At 39.0% G+C, this 12,740-nt stretch overlaps 1 protein-coding gene across 6 annotated transcripts in view; it reads right to left on the bottom strand.

Annotated features, from left to right (window-relative positions):
• The window catches only part of LOC111333801 (A disintegrin and metalloproteinase with thrombospondin motifs 9), a 69,100-nt gene that overhangs the window by 41,920 nt on the left and 14,440 nt on the right, over positions 1–12,740 (bottom strand). For 2 of the 6 annotated variants that reach the window (XM_088759922.1, XM_088759927.1), the window contains exons 1-5: positions 8,980–9,148; positions 4,744–4,989; positions 4,285–4,646; positions 3,254–3,413; positions 451–644 (exon numbers count right to left, since the gene is read on the bottom strand). In XM_088759922.1, the coding sequence (XP_088616048.1) occupies positions 451–644; positions 3,254–3,413; positions 4,285–4,646; positions 4,744–4,825 (798 nt within the window). In that variant the 5' untranslated portion in view covers positions 4,826–4,989; positions 8,980–9,148. Of the gene's footprint in view, positions 1–450; positions 645–3,253; positions 3,414–4,284; positions 4,647–4,743; positions 4,990–7,523; positions 7,541–7,771; positions 8,045–8,962; positions 9,149–12,740 lie in introns of those variants that run through there. The other 4 variants (XM_088759923.1, XM_088759925.1, XM_088759926.1 and 1 more) reach the window with 4 other exon arrangements.

The raw sequence follows: 12,740 nt of genomic DNA, 5'->3' as shown, positions 1-12,740 counted from the left end.
TAACACGTTCTATCTTCGCTTATCTCTTCGTTTAACTTTCTTTTATAAACGACATGAACAATGTTTTTCTTTATTTCGCCCCAATTTGGCGATCATTGACTCAAATGATAAACACTGATATGGAAAGTTAAATGTAAAAAAATCTTGTAACATTATAACACAGTAATGGAGGTATGCGGTTGCACTGTCCGCAGAAGGGTACAAACCAAAATGTTTATCACTACACGAACTTAATTTTGAAAACTCTGGGATCCAGTCATTCAATCCGCGTATGAACAAAGGTCGTATACGCCCTCAGTACCTTAGCTACGTTCCTTGTTATCTTTTCACTATTGTTGGGTGGGTAGGGAGGGGTAGGTGCGCAGTTGCTTAATATATGCGTGGACGTAGTTTTACAAGGTAAAACGAGGAGACCTATTCGATACCTCATTCTGATAATATGTTACTTACCACACCCATCAGAGTAATAATGTAGCTTTCCAAATCGGCTTTGGTGTCAAAAGCGTCAACCATAGTTTTATCAGCAACCACCAGAGTTTCAACAAAGCTCTCACCAAGGCTTCTTTTTCGTCTTCTTCTCGTATAGCTTTCATTGATGGGGCGTTGCGGCTGCCCGCGTAAATGCGGCAAAGGTTTGTTCGTATCTGAACGTAGAGAGTCAAAGCAATGTGGTGTTATGGAAACTTTGGTTCAATAACTTTTGCCCAAATTTTATATAGGTTTTTGGGGGGTAATCATTCCAAATGCTGCGGGCACTGAAAAGGCTCAATGCTGAAACCTTTTTAAGAACATTTAAGTGAGGCCGAAGATTTTAAAAACCAAATCGTCTTTCACGCAACTTAACCTGATTTAGACCACCATTAGAGGGTGGAAACGACAGTTTGCTTTGAAATATTTTAGTGCACCGTACACGAGAGCGAGAAAGTTGGTATTTACGATTAGGACTCGAGGGAATTCGCCACCGCTATTTACAGGGTTGCTTGTAAAGAATCTTAGATCATCATCCATTTCACGTACATCAACAGTTAAAAAAATGATTGTAAGACCGATTATGTAGTAATTCTATCTGCAACCATAGGAATACAGGTAGATAGTTTTGTTTACCAGCTAAACAAAACCATGGCAACTTTAAATAACAAATAGCCATCATTTAAACTATTTCATAAATGTGAAGCATAGCACTTGACTTTTTCCACAAAATAATGAACACAGGAGAGAAAACAACAGCGCACACTTGTGAGCATACATAACAGCGCCCGTACAGGAGCGCACATAACAATGCGTGCACAGGAACGTACATAACAGCGCGCGCATAGGAGTATACATGACAACGTGCGCACAGGAGTGTAGATAACAGCGCGCGCAGGAACGTACATAACAGCGTGCGCACAGGAACGTACATAACAGCCCGCGCATCAGAGCGCAAATAACAGCGTGTGTATAGGAGCGCACATAACAACGTACGCACATGGGAGTGAGCATAACCGCGTGCATACAGGGACATACATTACAAAGTGTGCAAAGGAGTGTGCACAAAAACATGTACAGGAGAATGTACCTAACAACAAGAGAACAGGAGTGTTCATAACAATTTGTGAAAGCAAAGTGGGTTCCCACCGAGAAGAACTGGGGTAGAAATTCTCATCAGAAGCCTTACATTTGAGCGAAAATGCTCTTAAAATCACTTTCGAAATCCAAGGTTGGCTGCAGTGTCACGAAGAATCGATTGAATAGGCATTCTCTAGCCTTTCGCTTATGGATCAACGAGACGAAAGCATTGCGTGACAAGCAAAGAGCAATGCGTGACAACAGGATATTATTTGCAATTAAGCACCTGATCATCGTCATTTAAAATCGATCACGAACGCATTAATTACAGGGAGTTACGTTTCGACCGTTCGATTTTGCAGGTTAATCCTGTCTAAACGTTACATGGAATGCTCGCCGTGCACAAGAACATCGAAACACCATTGCGGAAAATAAAGGTGGCCACAAATGGTTTTTGTTAACATTTTTTAAATTGGATGTAGCTTCATTTTTCCGGTGTATCTGATTGAGCATCGGAGTGATTTGTCAATTTCTTTTGCGCTTCACGCTGTGTTTATGACAACAAGCCATCTGTAGAACAATTTACAAATTCGCAAAATTCTTTGTTTTTCACGGAGAAATATTGATTCGACAACGTCAGGTTCTGAGCGTGTTCTTAGTTTGCATCAACCACGTCCAATAAACAGACTGTAAGACTTGAAAAGAGCTTACTGATAGCAGAAGTCACCGGGTGAGCAGGGAAATAAACACTGTGTTTATGGAACAAGATGGTATTCGGAAAATCTGAAAAATCCATAACCCTCCGTCATAAAGGAATGACCTGGGAGAAATGACATTACGCTATCGCACAGATCTTCAATTCGTCCCTGCCTTCTGTAACAAACGTCAATAAACCACGTGCTGAAAAGATTTGAAAGGAATTTCTTGATCCAATTTGCAGGCTGTTTCTGACGTAAAACAACTGCATTTTTGCCATGTTGTAGCGGTAAAGCGCCCTCTTTAAGGAAGAAAAGGTACTGACAGACAAAATCCAAAAGATATGGTATTCAGACAACCAAAAACGACAAAGTAAACTTTAAAATGTTAGTTTGTTGATCGTATCGTGTCATTGTCGATTGACTCACGTGAACGCTGTCAAGCTTTACGTCAGAGATTTCTGAGACAACCTTGCTTTAGTGTCGACCGCCTCAACGTATCGTGTCAAGTGTGCTTCAACTTTTTGTAGCGTTCCCGTCTTCTCACGCACACGGCAGAATGAGACATAAGATCAACTTGTATCAAGCTACAGTTAGTTGCGCAAAGAAATTCCTTAAAATCAAAGCTTAATTTTCCTCATTTACAGATTTGCGCACGCACGGTACAACAGATACAAGGCAAGGGTTACGGTAAAAACTCTTCTCGCGTAAAACAAACAAATCGAAAACGTCTGACGCGCTGGCTATCAAGCAAGATTGAAAGGTGTATTTATTTGTATTACCTGAAGTTGATCTCAGAGTTTCTTATCTGATTTGGCGCCCGGTATGATGTTACGTGAAATGCACTATTTGTCAGGACTCATGTCAAGGTAGATAAATATTGGGAGCAACTTTGAACTAAGATAAGCTTCCTGTATTACGGAAAACGTGCAAGATTGTGGGTAGATTCGACTCCTTTTTAACCGTATTGCACGTACAGACGGGCCAGATGTAGTGTAAACGAAACTTACCCACAAGTCCACATGTCGACGGAGCATTACTATCATCGTCTTCAAGAGCAGAATGACGAAACACGATATGGAATTTCCTGAAATGCGCGTGTAATTTTGTGTTCCGTTCCTTAGCAGGTTCGATTAAATAGCGCTGGCCACTTGAGACGAACGAACCATGCTGTTGGAGAGAAATTGCACACATTATTTGTGGAATTTAACTAAAAGTGTCACTCTTGAAAACAAATATCAAAAATAAAATAAATAAAATCTGCGCGCATTTAGGGGGGGGGGGAGTTTACATGTGCAATTCTTATAAACTCAAAGTTCTTTATTATTAATATATGATTGCTATGCTAACAGAGGAAGTGGTTACTCGACATTCTCCTGGCTAATTAAATACTCATGTATCAGTGGTTTTTAGTTTAATAAAGGACATTTAAAGTTTTTTTTGGAATTTGACGTTGTACGAGGAGTCGCCATCTAGACGGGAACGCGTGAGTTCAGAAAAATTGTTCGTATTGATTTCCAGGGGGTCATTACCGCATGAAACCGCTTCCGGTAGAACTGAAAACCCAAAAATCTGAAATGGCAACCACAACTAACCCAAGCCCTTGTGAAAAATGTTCTTCAAAAGTATCCCGTGTGAAATAAACTCTGGATTAGATGCCGTTTATTTGACACGAAACTCGCTTAACAGGGGCTAACCTGGGTAAATAATTCTCAATTCAGAGTGTTTATAAACTTGTCAATTTACATGTCCCTGGCCGAAAGTCGGTCGGCCAGGCCTCGTTAATTGAGTAGATAAATAGAAGACTACAGCGCCTTCGGTCACAAAATGATAATTTTTCCAAATGTTTTCATCACATGAATAAGTATCACATGGAATTGTTCTAAATCGAATTAAAATTACGGAACGGTAGGTAACAAGGCCTGAGAGTGACAGAACATTCGCAGCGCTGCACGGCAGTACAGAAGAAATCTTTGGAAATGAAAGCGCAAATTAAAATATCAAATATAACAATACATGTAAAAAGGACAAAGGTACTTACAAGTCCGTTGCACAAATTAAACACGGCAGTGGAATTTCGCTCTCCTTGGATTTCTCCCCGGTAAAAACAATGCTGCAAATTCCCAGAGAATGGAAGTCTCCTCAGATCACTGTACACATGTTCTACGTAAAGAGCAGGCGATAAAAAGCTTGCGTCCCGCTCCAATCGGAATCGAAAAGTTCGACCAAACGCTGCAAGTCTATAATAAACTGTGGCAAGCCCCCAACCGTTATATTCGTATTTTACAAAATTTTTATGAGGCGAATGGCGTTTTCCAAGGGGATTCACTCGCTCCACGATTGTCATCTCGTATTCAATGCGACCACTGTTGTTGGAGATACCGCTAGGTAACAGCGCGCGACCTGTATCGGAGAAAAACCCGTAGAAATTGTTATTCACACTCTGAACTGACTTTCGACTAACGTTTCGCAGCTTTGAAACGCAACAATTTCTACTCACCTTTAGCATATTTCTCGTGTGTCGCCGCGCAAAATTGCTGAATGAGAAGAATTATCAATACACTGGAAGATATTCTCTTCATAGTTCAAGATTTCGGTGATTTGAAGTTGTGCCCTCGATTTGCGGGGACTTTCGCTGGAGTGTTTTGCTAGACAGGACCTCAAGGAACGCCCACGGTGACTACAGAATGGACCAATCACGAGCCAGCTCGTCGATAGCGACGTTATGTGTGATGACACAAATCACCTAGTGAGAATGAAGAAGTTCTTCATAACAAATCTGTGTATTTTATTTCTTTCACTCTTAAACTTGCGTTTTAGGAGGAGTCTGCAATTTGCTTTCGTTTTGCTTACAATGTGGGTTGACTGGCGAATTCTCATTTATGTCATGGAAGTCACTACGAATTGCACCGGGACGGTTTTAATTTAGCGCACAGCCGTGTGCAGCGGCCTGGAAACTCAAATTAATGAGTTCGTGACAGAAGAACAGCCAAGAGCTCGATACAATTGTTCTGTTACGATTGCAGGTGTACAGCAGCTTTTTTTTATATGCGAAGTTTCCTCAAAATGTGCGGGATAGAAGATAATTTCATTGAGATGATCACATCACTCGTAATATTGTTGAAGCCGATTTGCGCGGGTCGGTTTCGTTTAAAGCGCTGAAAAGACTGTTATAGCTACTTCTGAATAATATTCGCAACACAATGAAAATAAATCAAGTCTAAAATTTGGGGTCCAAACTATTGATAATGTCAAATACAGTACACAACGGTGTTTTCATCAAGACATTTGTGCAAGCAGCAAAGACCTCGTTATCTGTTCCGCTTGCAAATGACCTCAAACAAAAATCAATATTTAAATCAAACTGCTCAATGAGTACCAACAACTGGTGCTCGACTAAGATACGACAAATATCGCATGGTCTGGAAGTCACATTAGGTCCGAAGTCTGATAAAAGAGATATCAGTGCTAGTCACATCGTAAGGTCTCGGCATCATTTACAAAATTCTGAATCGATAACAATTTGAGAAGCGACTAATAACGTCATCAAGTTCGAATTCACACTATTTGCCTTCAGCAACCTTCATGGTGTTCGTAAATTCTTTTCTCAAGATAAACCGAGACTCACTGAAATGGGATTTTAAAACAAAGTGTACCATCCTTTTTTTTTTTAAGTCTCTATAATTCTTACCTTGCGTCTTAAAATGTTATTTATAGTTTGTAAATGACCATTCCACAGGGTTTTTCCTCTAACGCTTTAAATATCTCATGGATGCGATCCTTGAATTCTAAACTGCAAGCTGCTAAATTTATATCAACGATGTATACTCGCAATGCAAAAACTGCTGAGGTCACTGAGAATTGAGCCCTTGTATGAAAAGTTTAAAAATATCTCAAAGTTTCAAATTAGCTACAGCTGAAATCGATTAAAAATTTATTTCAAATAAGTGAAATGTGCTTTTAAACAGAAAGACGACCACGTATTTTTTTACCCAAAGCAAAACTGGTGGATGGTATTGCCGTTAACATGGTCATAAATGTATACAGCATGTTTATGGTTTGTTGCTTCCGATGTGACCTGATTATTTTACATCGTAGACAGTTTTCTAATACATTTAATCCTTCGTTTGCCGCAGAGCCATTCCTTTCGTCAAATAAAACCGGAAATCACTTTTCAGTATTGATTTCTTTCAAATCACGATAGTTCATATATGCACCGCCGTACCTATATCCGCATAAACAAGCTGTTAACGACTTAGAATTCAATTTGGAGAAGAAAGAGCGCATTCTTGTAAAAATTTCTCAGTTTCTACGTCCCACATGCGAAGATCTTTGTGGTCTAACTGTCAACGGATTTGCGTTCCAAAACCTCTCAATTGCGTCGGTCGAGTTCATCGCTTTTAAATCCTGTCTGTCCTGTCCCTAAAACCAATGTTGAGTTTAACACGTGTTTCGACGACTTACGCGCTATGAAGGCGATTTTCCGAGTAATTTAAAAACAACAAATATCTTAAAAATTTGAATTGATTCGAGCGGCCCGCGTTTGCTTAAACTCGGCAAAGCGCGGAACATTTCTTTGCCAAACGACCACAGATTCTACAGCTCCATAAAAGCAAAAAAGCCGATTTGACAAAGGTCATAATTCTTAGAAACCCTCACAAATCACGTTTTTCAAGTTGTGATACTCGAAAATAAAGATTTTGGGCCAAAAAAATAAAATTTCGATTTAACTGAAGCAATTTTTCGTAGTTTCATGGACTGCGACGACATTTAAAGCTTTCTGAACATCGTACTCCATTCGAGTGGATTCGCGCGTATTAAAATTCAAAGGTTGCTCTGGGAATGAATTTAAAAAAATTTTGATTTACTCTTCCTCCATGCATTTCACATCGCCTACACATCAGTTGACAACAATTTATATTTGCCACCTCGATTATCCATTCATTTAAAATTCATACATCAAAACTCAAATTCTCACCACGTATCAAGTAATCCCTTATAGAACAAGTTTGGAGAATTGTTACCTTTACGTTAAGTTCCCTCAGATCCTTACCCGTGATCTCATTAAGCGCATGTCTGAAAGCATACTGATAAGTTAGGAGAAATTCGATTCCCGTCACACGGGCTAAGGAGGATATGCTAACTGCATAGTGTTTGCATGTCCGTGATAACGATACCAACACTCAGACGCTCAAAAAATCATCCGATAAACGAAAGTTGGGTTTACAAGTCTGCTAAATAGCAAAGGAAAAAGTCAATCTGGTCTGTTTTACTTCCTACCTTATTATTTGCCTCTTTGTTTATGGTTTTTGTTATGCGAAATCGTAGCGTTTTCCACCTTATGCAAATGAATATTGAGCGACACCCCAATCTTTTTACTCAGGCAAAGAAATGTATCCGTGTGTAGCAAAAGAACCGACAAATACACCGCTAGCTCGCACAAACACAGGAGTATCTTTTTTCTGCTCGGTCTTTTTTATGTCAAGGAACCTCATCATCAAAGAGACGATCAGATATCCGTAACTTACCCAAGGCGTTGTCTTTCGTGGTCGTAGAGGAAGTTATTGTTCGATGCAGTTCACGTTTCACAAATTCCTCGCTGTTGGGCACAAAGATCGAGAACAACTGTACGGGATCTATAGCTCGCACACTATACCTACTCTGTGCAATTCAGTTAAAATTATGAAGCTTGTCCAAATTGTCTAAGATAGATTAATCCGAGCTAGCTACAAGAAAGCAAACGTAGCCCGAACTGAAATAGCGGCTACAAGACCGCGAAAATCCGTCAACTGCCCTGGACTGTCGATTCGAAGCCACTTGCTCGGTGAGATCAGAAAAATCTCGCCAACACCCAAATGTAATCAAACATGAAGGTAGTAAACTGATCCGATCTTTCTCATTGTCGGATAAATTTCCTTCTAAGACGCTAACCTCTAAAATGCCATTTTGGAAACAAACGAAAGACTATTTTGTGGTTTAGCAGATGATCCTTTTAGTTGGTTTTACAAGAAAATAAATCGCCTTTAAAAGTGATTATTACTATGAGTCATGTCTGGAGGTCAAATCTTGCGGCCAAATCTTGGACACATAAAAACAAGCAAAAACATTTCTCCAGTTTTGACATTTGCACTTCAAACACAAAGATCCATTTGATTTTAACCCCTCGCTGTCGGAAGTTAGAGTGTAACTTCTTTAACCCGTTGTGTGGGATGGCTCTCCATTTCCTTCCATGTGCGCTCACGCATGTGATTGAATTAAGTCCCAGTACATTGTATATCTACGATATATCTATACCATAGTGTAAATCTTACTTGATAAAGCTAGATAAGAAAAATCCGTTATTAATATTCCCATAAATAGTTAAAAGGCCTTGTCATGCACTCGGCGAAGTTTCCTTATTTGTGTAATTAAGTAATTCTAATCCGCTCTCTGGTTTCGGTTTTTTCGGATAAGGGTTTGTCTTTTAATCAAAACAGTTTTACTCCTGACTGAGCGAGCACTTAATTTTACAGTATCCAGGTTTTCTGACCCATTCATCATTACTATATAAGCTCCTCGAGTAAGCTGATTTCTTAATAAGCTAATAATTCTAATACTATTAATGATGTATTTGGATAACAATGTACAGCTGAATTATAAACGCCAAGTAAGGCACGCAACACCAAAAGGAACAAGAATTTTTGGACGTTTTAAGCTAAGATCTATCGTTAAGAACTTACAACAGAAATCCACTTACAATGAACCATCAAGGCGCCTTGAGTGGAAATCAGATGCGGCATCAAGTCAAGGAATTTGGTGACAAACGCGCAAACAGCGTAGAGAGCTTACAAACGTTCAGCCTCGTTAAAAAACTCCACGGTCTTAAAGAGCGCAACAAATCTACATTCAGTCTGTCTTCCCACTTTGTTGTTCCGGCCCCGACGATGTACATTGCGGTCAATAGCTATTCAGAAAACGAACGAATCATAGCACAGAATAGCTGAGCATAATGCGTCATGCGCGGACATTTAGCGGGAAGCACTTTCGCTTGGTGGTGTTCATTACAGCTTCACTACATTTGATCGCATCAATGAGCTTATGAACCGGATGAGTTAAGCTTCACGTCCGGCAAAATGGTGTTTGAGCGGCGAAATTCTACGGCTTCATACACGCAAAGTCTACTATTACCTTGCAACATATCTATTATTACTTTCAACCTTTTAACTCCTGGAATTTAATGGTCCATACCTTCTATTCGTTCCAAATAAAGTACGTTAAATGTTTGAGATCTACCTGGAACTATCTACAAAAGACAAGTTATCTAACAAATCGCTACGCTTTCGACCGTGCTGTTCAACGAATTCTAGTTTCTGAATGGTTATATGCTTTTTTGAACGCCACAAAGTCATTTCGAATCCAAATCTCTTCTGATTTCCAAGATAGAGACAATGTTAGTATGAAAGTTGCAGCTACGATTGATGTTAACTACTTTTGGATACCAAACAAAAGTCGTTAACTACAGTGACCATAAAAGCGCAGTTAAGTACAAAATGAAGCACGATTTTTTTCGTCTGTTCAAAACCCTTTTCTTTAAGAAAACAATGAACGTGGACCAGAAATTTCTCCTATCGTCTACATAGAGTTGATGGTTTGAAACACAACATTATATGACCCTCTTTGAGCGTGATTTTTTTCTATTTTGACTTGCAATATCCGTTAAGTGATATTGAGCGGTATTTTTCATGTACAGTCGCGAAGCGTTTGAGAAAAAAAATAAAATAAAATAACTTGAGACAGAATTAACTATAACAATCCACTAAAAAGTGAATGAAAAAAACCACTTAAATGAACTTTAAGACGATTGTTCGGCGCTTCATGTAAGCCAAGAGGCATTTCTCAGCCGAAATCGATCCGTTAATGAGTAATTTTCTCTTGATGCAATAAAGTGAGTTTGTTTTGCTATGTCCAATCAATTATAAGTTACTTGAAATTATCGGCCTAACCTATGCGAATATCAAATAAACTTAAACAACAAAAAAAATAATTGGAGATTTCAAGATGAGACGTGCTGTAATGCAATTGGAAATTTTGTTTGTGGTTTAGGGCTCCCGTCTCGAGCACGTTCGATGACTGGCAGGTACAATTTGTTTCTTGAAAAACAAAGGAAATCCAAAAAAAGCTTTCAATCATTGCTGTAACAAGAAATAAAATGATGCCGTTAAAACGATCGTTACTTGACTAGAAGTGCAAATCGTGTAATATGTGATATTCCTTTGATACTTCCGGGTCGAGGAATCCTTGACGAAATCTTGTTTTTGTTTGTTGCATTTCCTTTTTAAAGACACGAAATAGTTTTACATGAATCATTGCACACTTTGGGATTCTGTTTTAAAGCCCACATGCACATCTTTCGAATTTCCTACACACGCTAAAATGTAAAAATTACAAAAAGGGTAACCTGATCCTAAATATACGACAAGTACCCCTAGTTTTTAAAATTCACAATTTCGTATGCTTCTGGTGTACAATGCCAGTATTGTGAAAAGCTTAGTGGGATTTCCAAGCAGGCGGAATTAGGAAGGCCAGAGGGAGGGTCTGGCAATAAGATCTGTGAACCAGTAGGAGACAAGCTTGTTTGTTTTAGTAGCACTCCTTTAGATCATCGCATTTTCCTCTCTAGGAGCCACCTCCTGGCTTTTATGCAACGCCTTTGAATATAGCGTGCAGTCAGTCCCATGGGTGGCCTTTGGATTAGTGGATACATTTCCGCCGAATTCTTCGTGTTTTAAATCCAATTGCGCAGAATCTTTCCATGATCTGCCAACAACCGAGGGTCAAAACCTCTGACATTACAGTTACGCAACACCAAAAGAAGATCTCCCAATTTTCAGTGAGGGGCTGTAAAAATTATAATTGTAGTTTGGTGGTTTCATTGTGGTGGTAGAATCGTTGTATTCCCCTTTCTATTTGGCTGACCTAACATTTTGTACTCCATTAGGTTTCAAATACCTTACTAAGCAAAGGACAAGAGACCCCACACGCTCAACAAGAGATTAGAAATGCAAAACGAAATTGCACATGAATGTTCATTTTATGCGCGTTTCAATGCCCTTCAACTGCAACCTAGTGTTATTACAATTAGAACCAATAGCGTCCATTTCACCATCGCGTGGACCCGTATGGTTGCAGTGTTTGATGCAAATGGTTTTTAAGGACGTTATGTCACTTCATTTTGGATCACTTGCTGTGACGTGCAAATTACTTTTAACGTGAAGGGAACCACATAACATTATCTTCATAAGACAAAGAAACACCAAAATGGAAAGAATGAACAAGAACGGTACGAGGATAATGCAAAATGGAAAGGTTCGACTTGCATTGCAAACGAAGCATCTAAACGGAATTAAGACTGAGATTTAAGTCACTACCAGCTTTGAAGCGAAAATAAACCCTCTTGGAGCTTTCAGTCATCGATAAACGTTCCAATTTCCTAAGCAAGCACACAACGTGTTCATGGATTCGCTATCAACACTCAGAAGTCAAAAGTTAACATTCTTTACACAGTTTTTAAGCTGTTAAAAATTAAACCTACACATGCTTCCCAAAAGAGAAATGAAAAAAAACCCTTCCTCACATTGTACCATGCAATCATATATCTACTCCACGGATGTTAGAGTGCGTTTAGGAATTGAAAGTTTTCAAAGATTGTCTTACACACCCCTCTACTTCCATGCTGCAATATTCACGCCATTACTGGCCGACAAAATCAACCGCAAACGATCCTCTTTCAAATTCATCGAATGAAACATATGGAATTACAAATTTTAAATCTCTCGATTTTCCTTCAATGTGTTATTATCCGACACACCACGGGCTTACATGTTCTCACAAGTATAAAAACTAAAACTGATTAAAATTTCGACCGAAACGAGTGTGATCAATAGTTTAGAGTAATTGTTTCGGAAATGTCGCTCCCAGTGTTTAGATAGGCAAATTAATAAGTCTGCCTTTTCAGATTTCCGCCTCTCCCGGTTCGTTGTGTCTGGGGAAAAAGTAGCGGTCTTTTTGGAGTAACCACAAAAATTTATCCATTTTCCGATACAAAGAGCCTAGCCTCTATCTGTTCCCAAGTCAAACGATCATGTCGTGCTGCTTACTTGGAATAGAAATTTGGTAGTCACAGGAAAAAGCAAGGCTCTCATTTCAAATTAGCAATTAATATGAAGGAAAAAAGTGATAGTTCTTGATCTATTCTGTCAAAATAAATTTTATCTTATATTTAATGAAAGTAAACCTGTGCGTACAACTTTCAAAATAGTCATAAAAAGCCTCATTTTAAGCTTCTTTTTACCCTTTACACCCTAACGTTCGGTCAGCATGAACATTACCCATACTGTTCTCTGTTCATTCGTAAGGTGCTGCGTATAAGGAGAATCTGTTTAACAATCAAGAGCTTCTTTAGTTGGTGACCATTTCCTTTATTCTTGAGATTTTAATGTTAGTTTTTTAAGTGTGATT

This window comes from Stylophora pistillata, chromosome 5 (genome assembly GCF_964205215.1).
Source record: "Stylophora pistillata chromosome 5, jaStyPist1.2, whole genome shotgun sequence".
NCBI lineage: Eukaryota > Metazoa > Cnidaria > Anthozoa > Scleractinia > Pocilloporidae > Stylophora > Stylophora pistillata.
The sequence above is the reverse complement of the archived record's forward strand: the minus strand, read 5'-3'. Positions and strand labels throughout refer to the sequence as shown.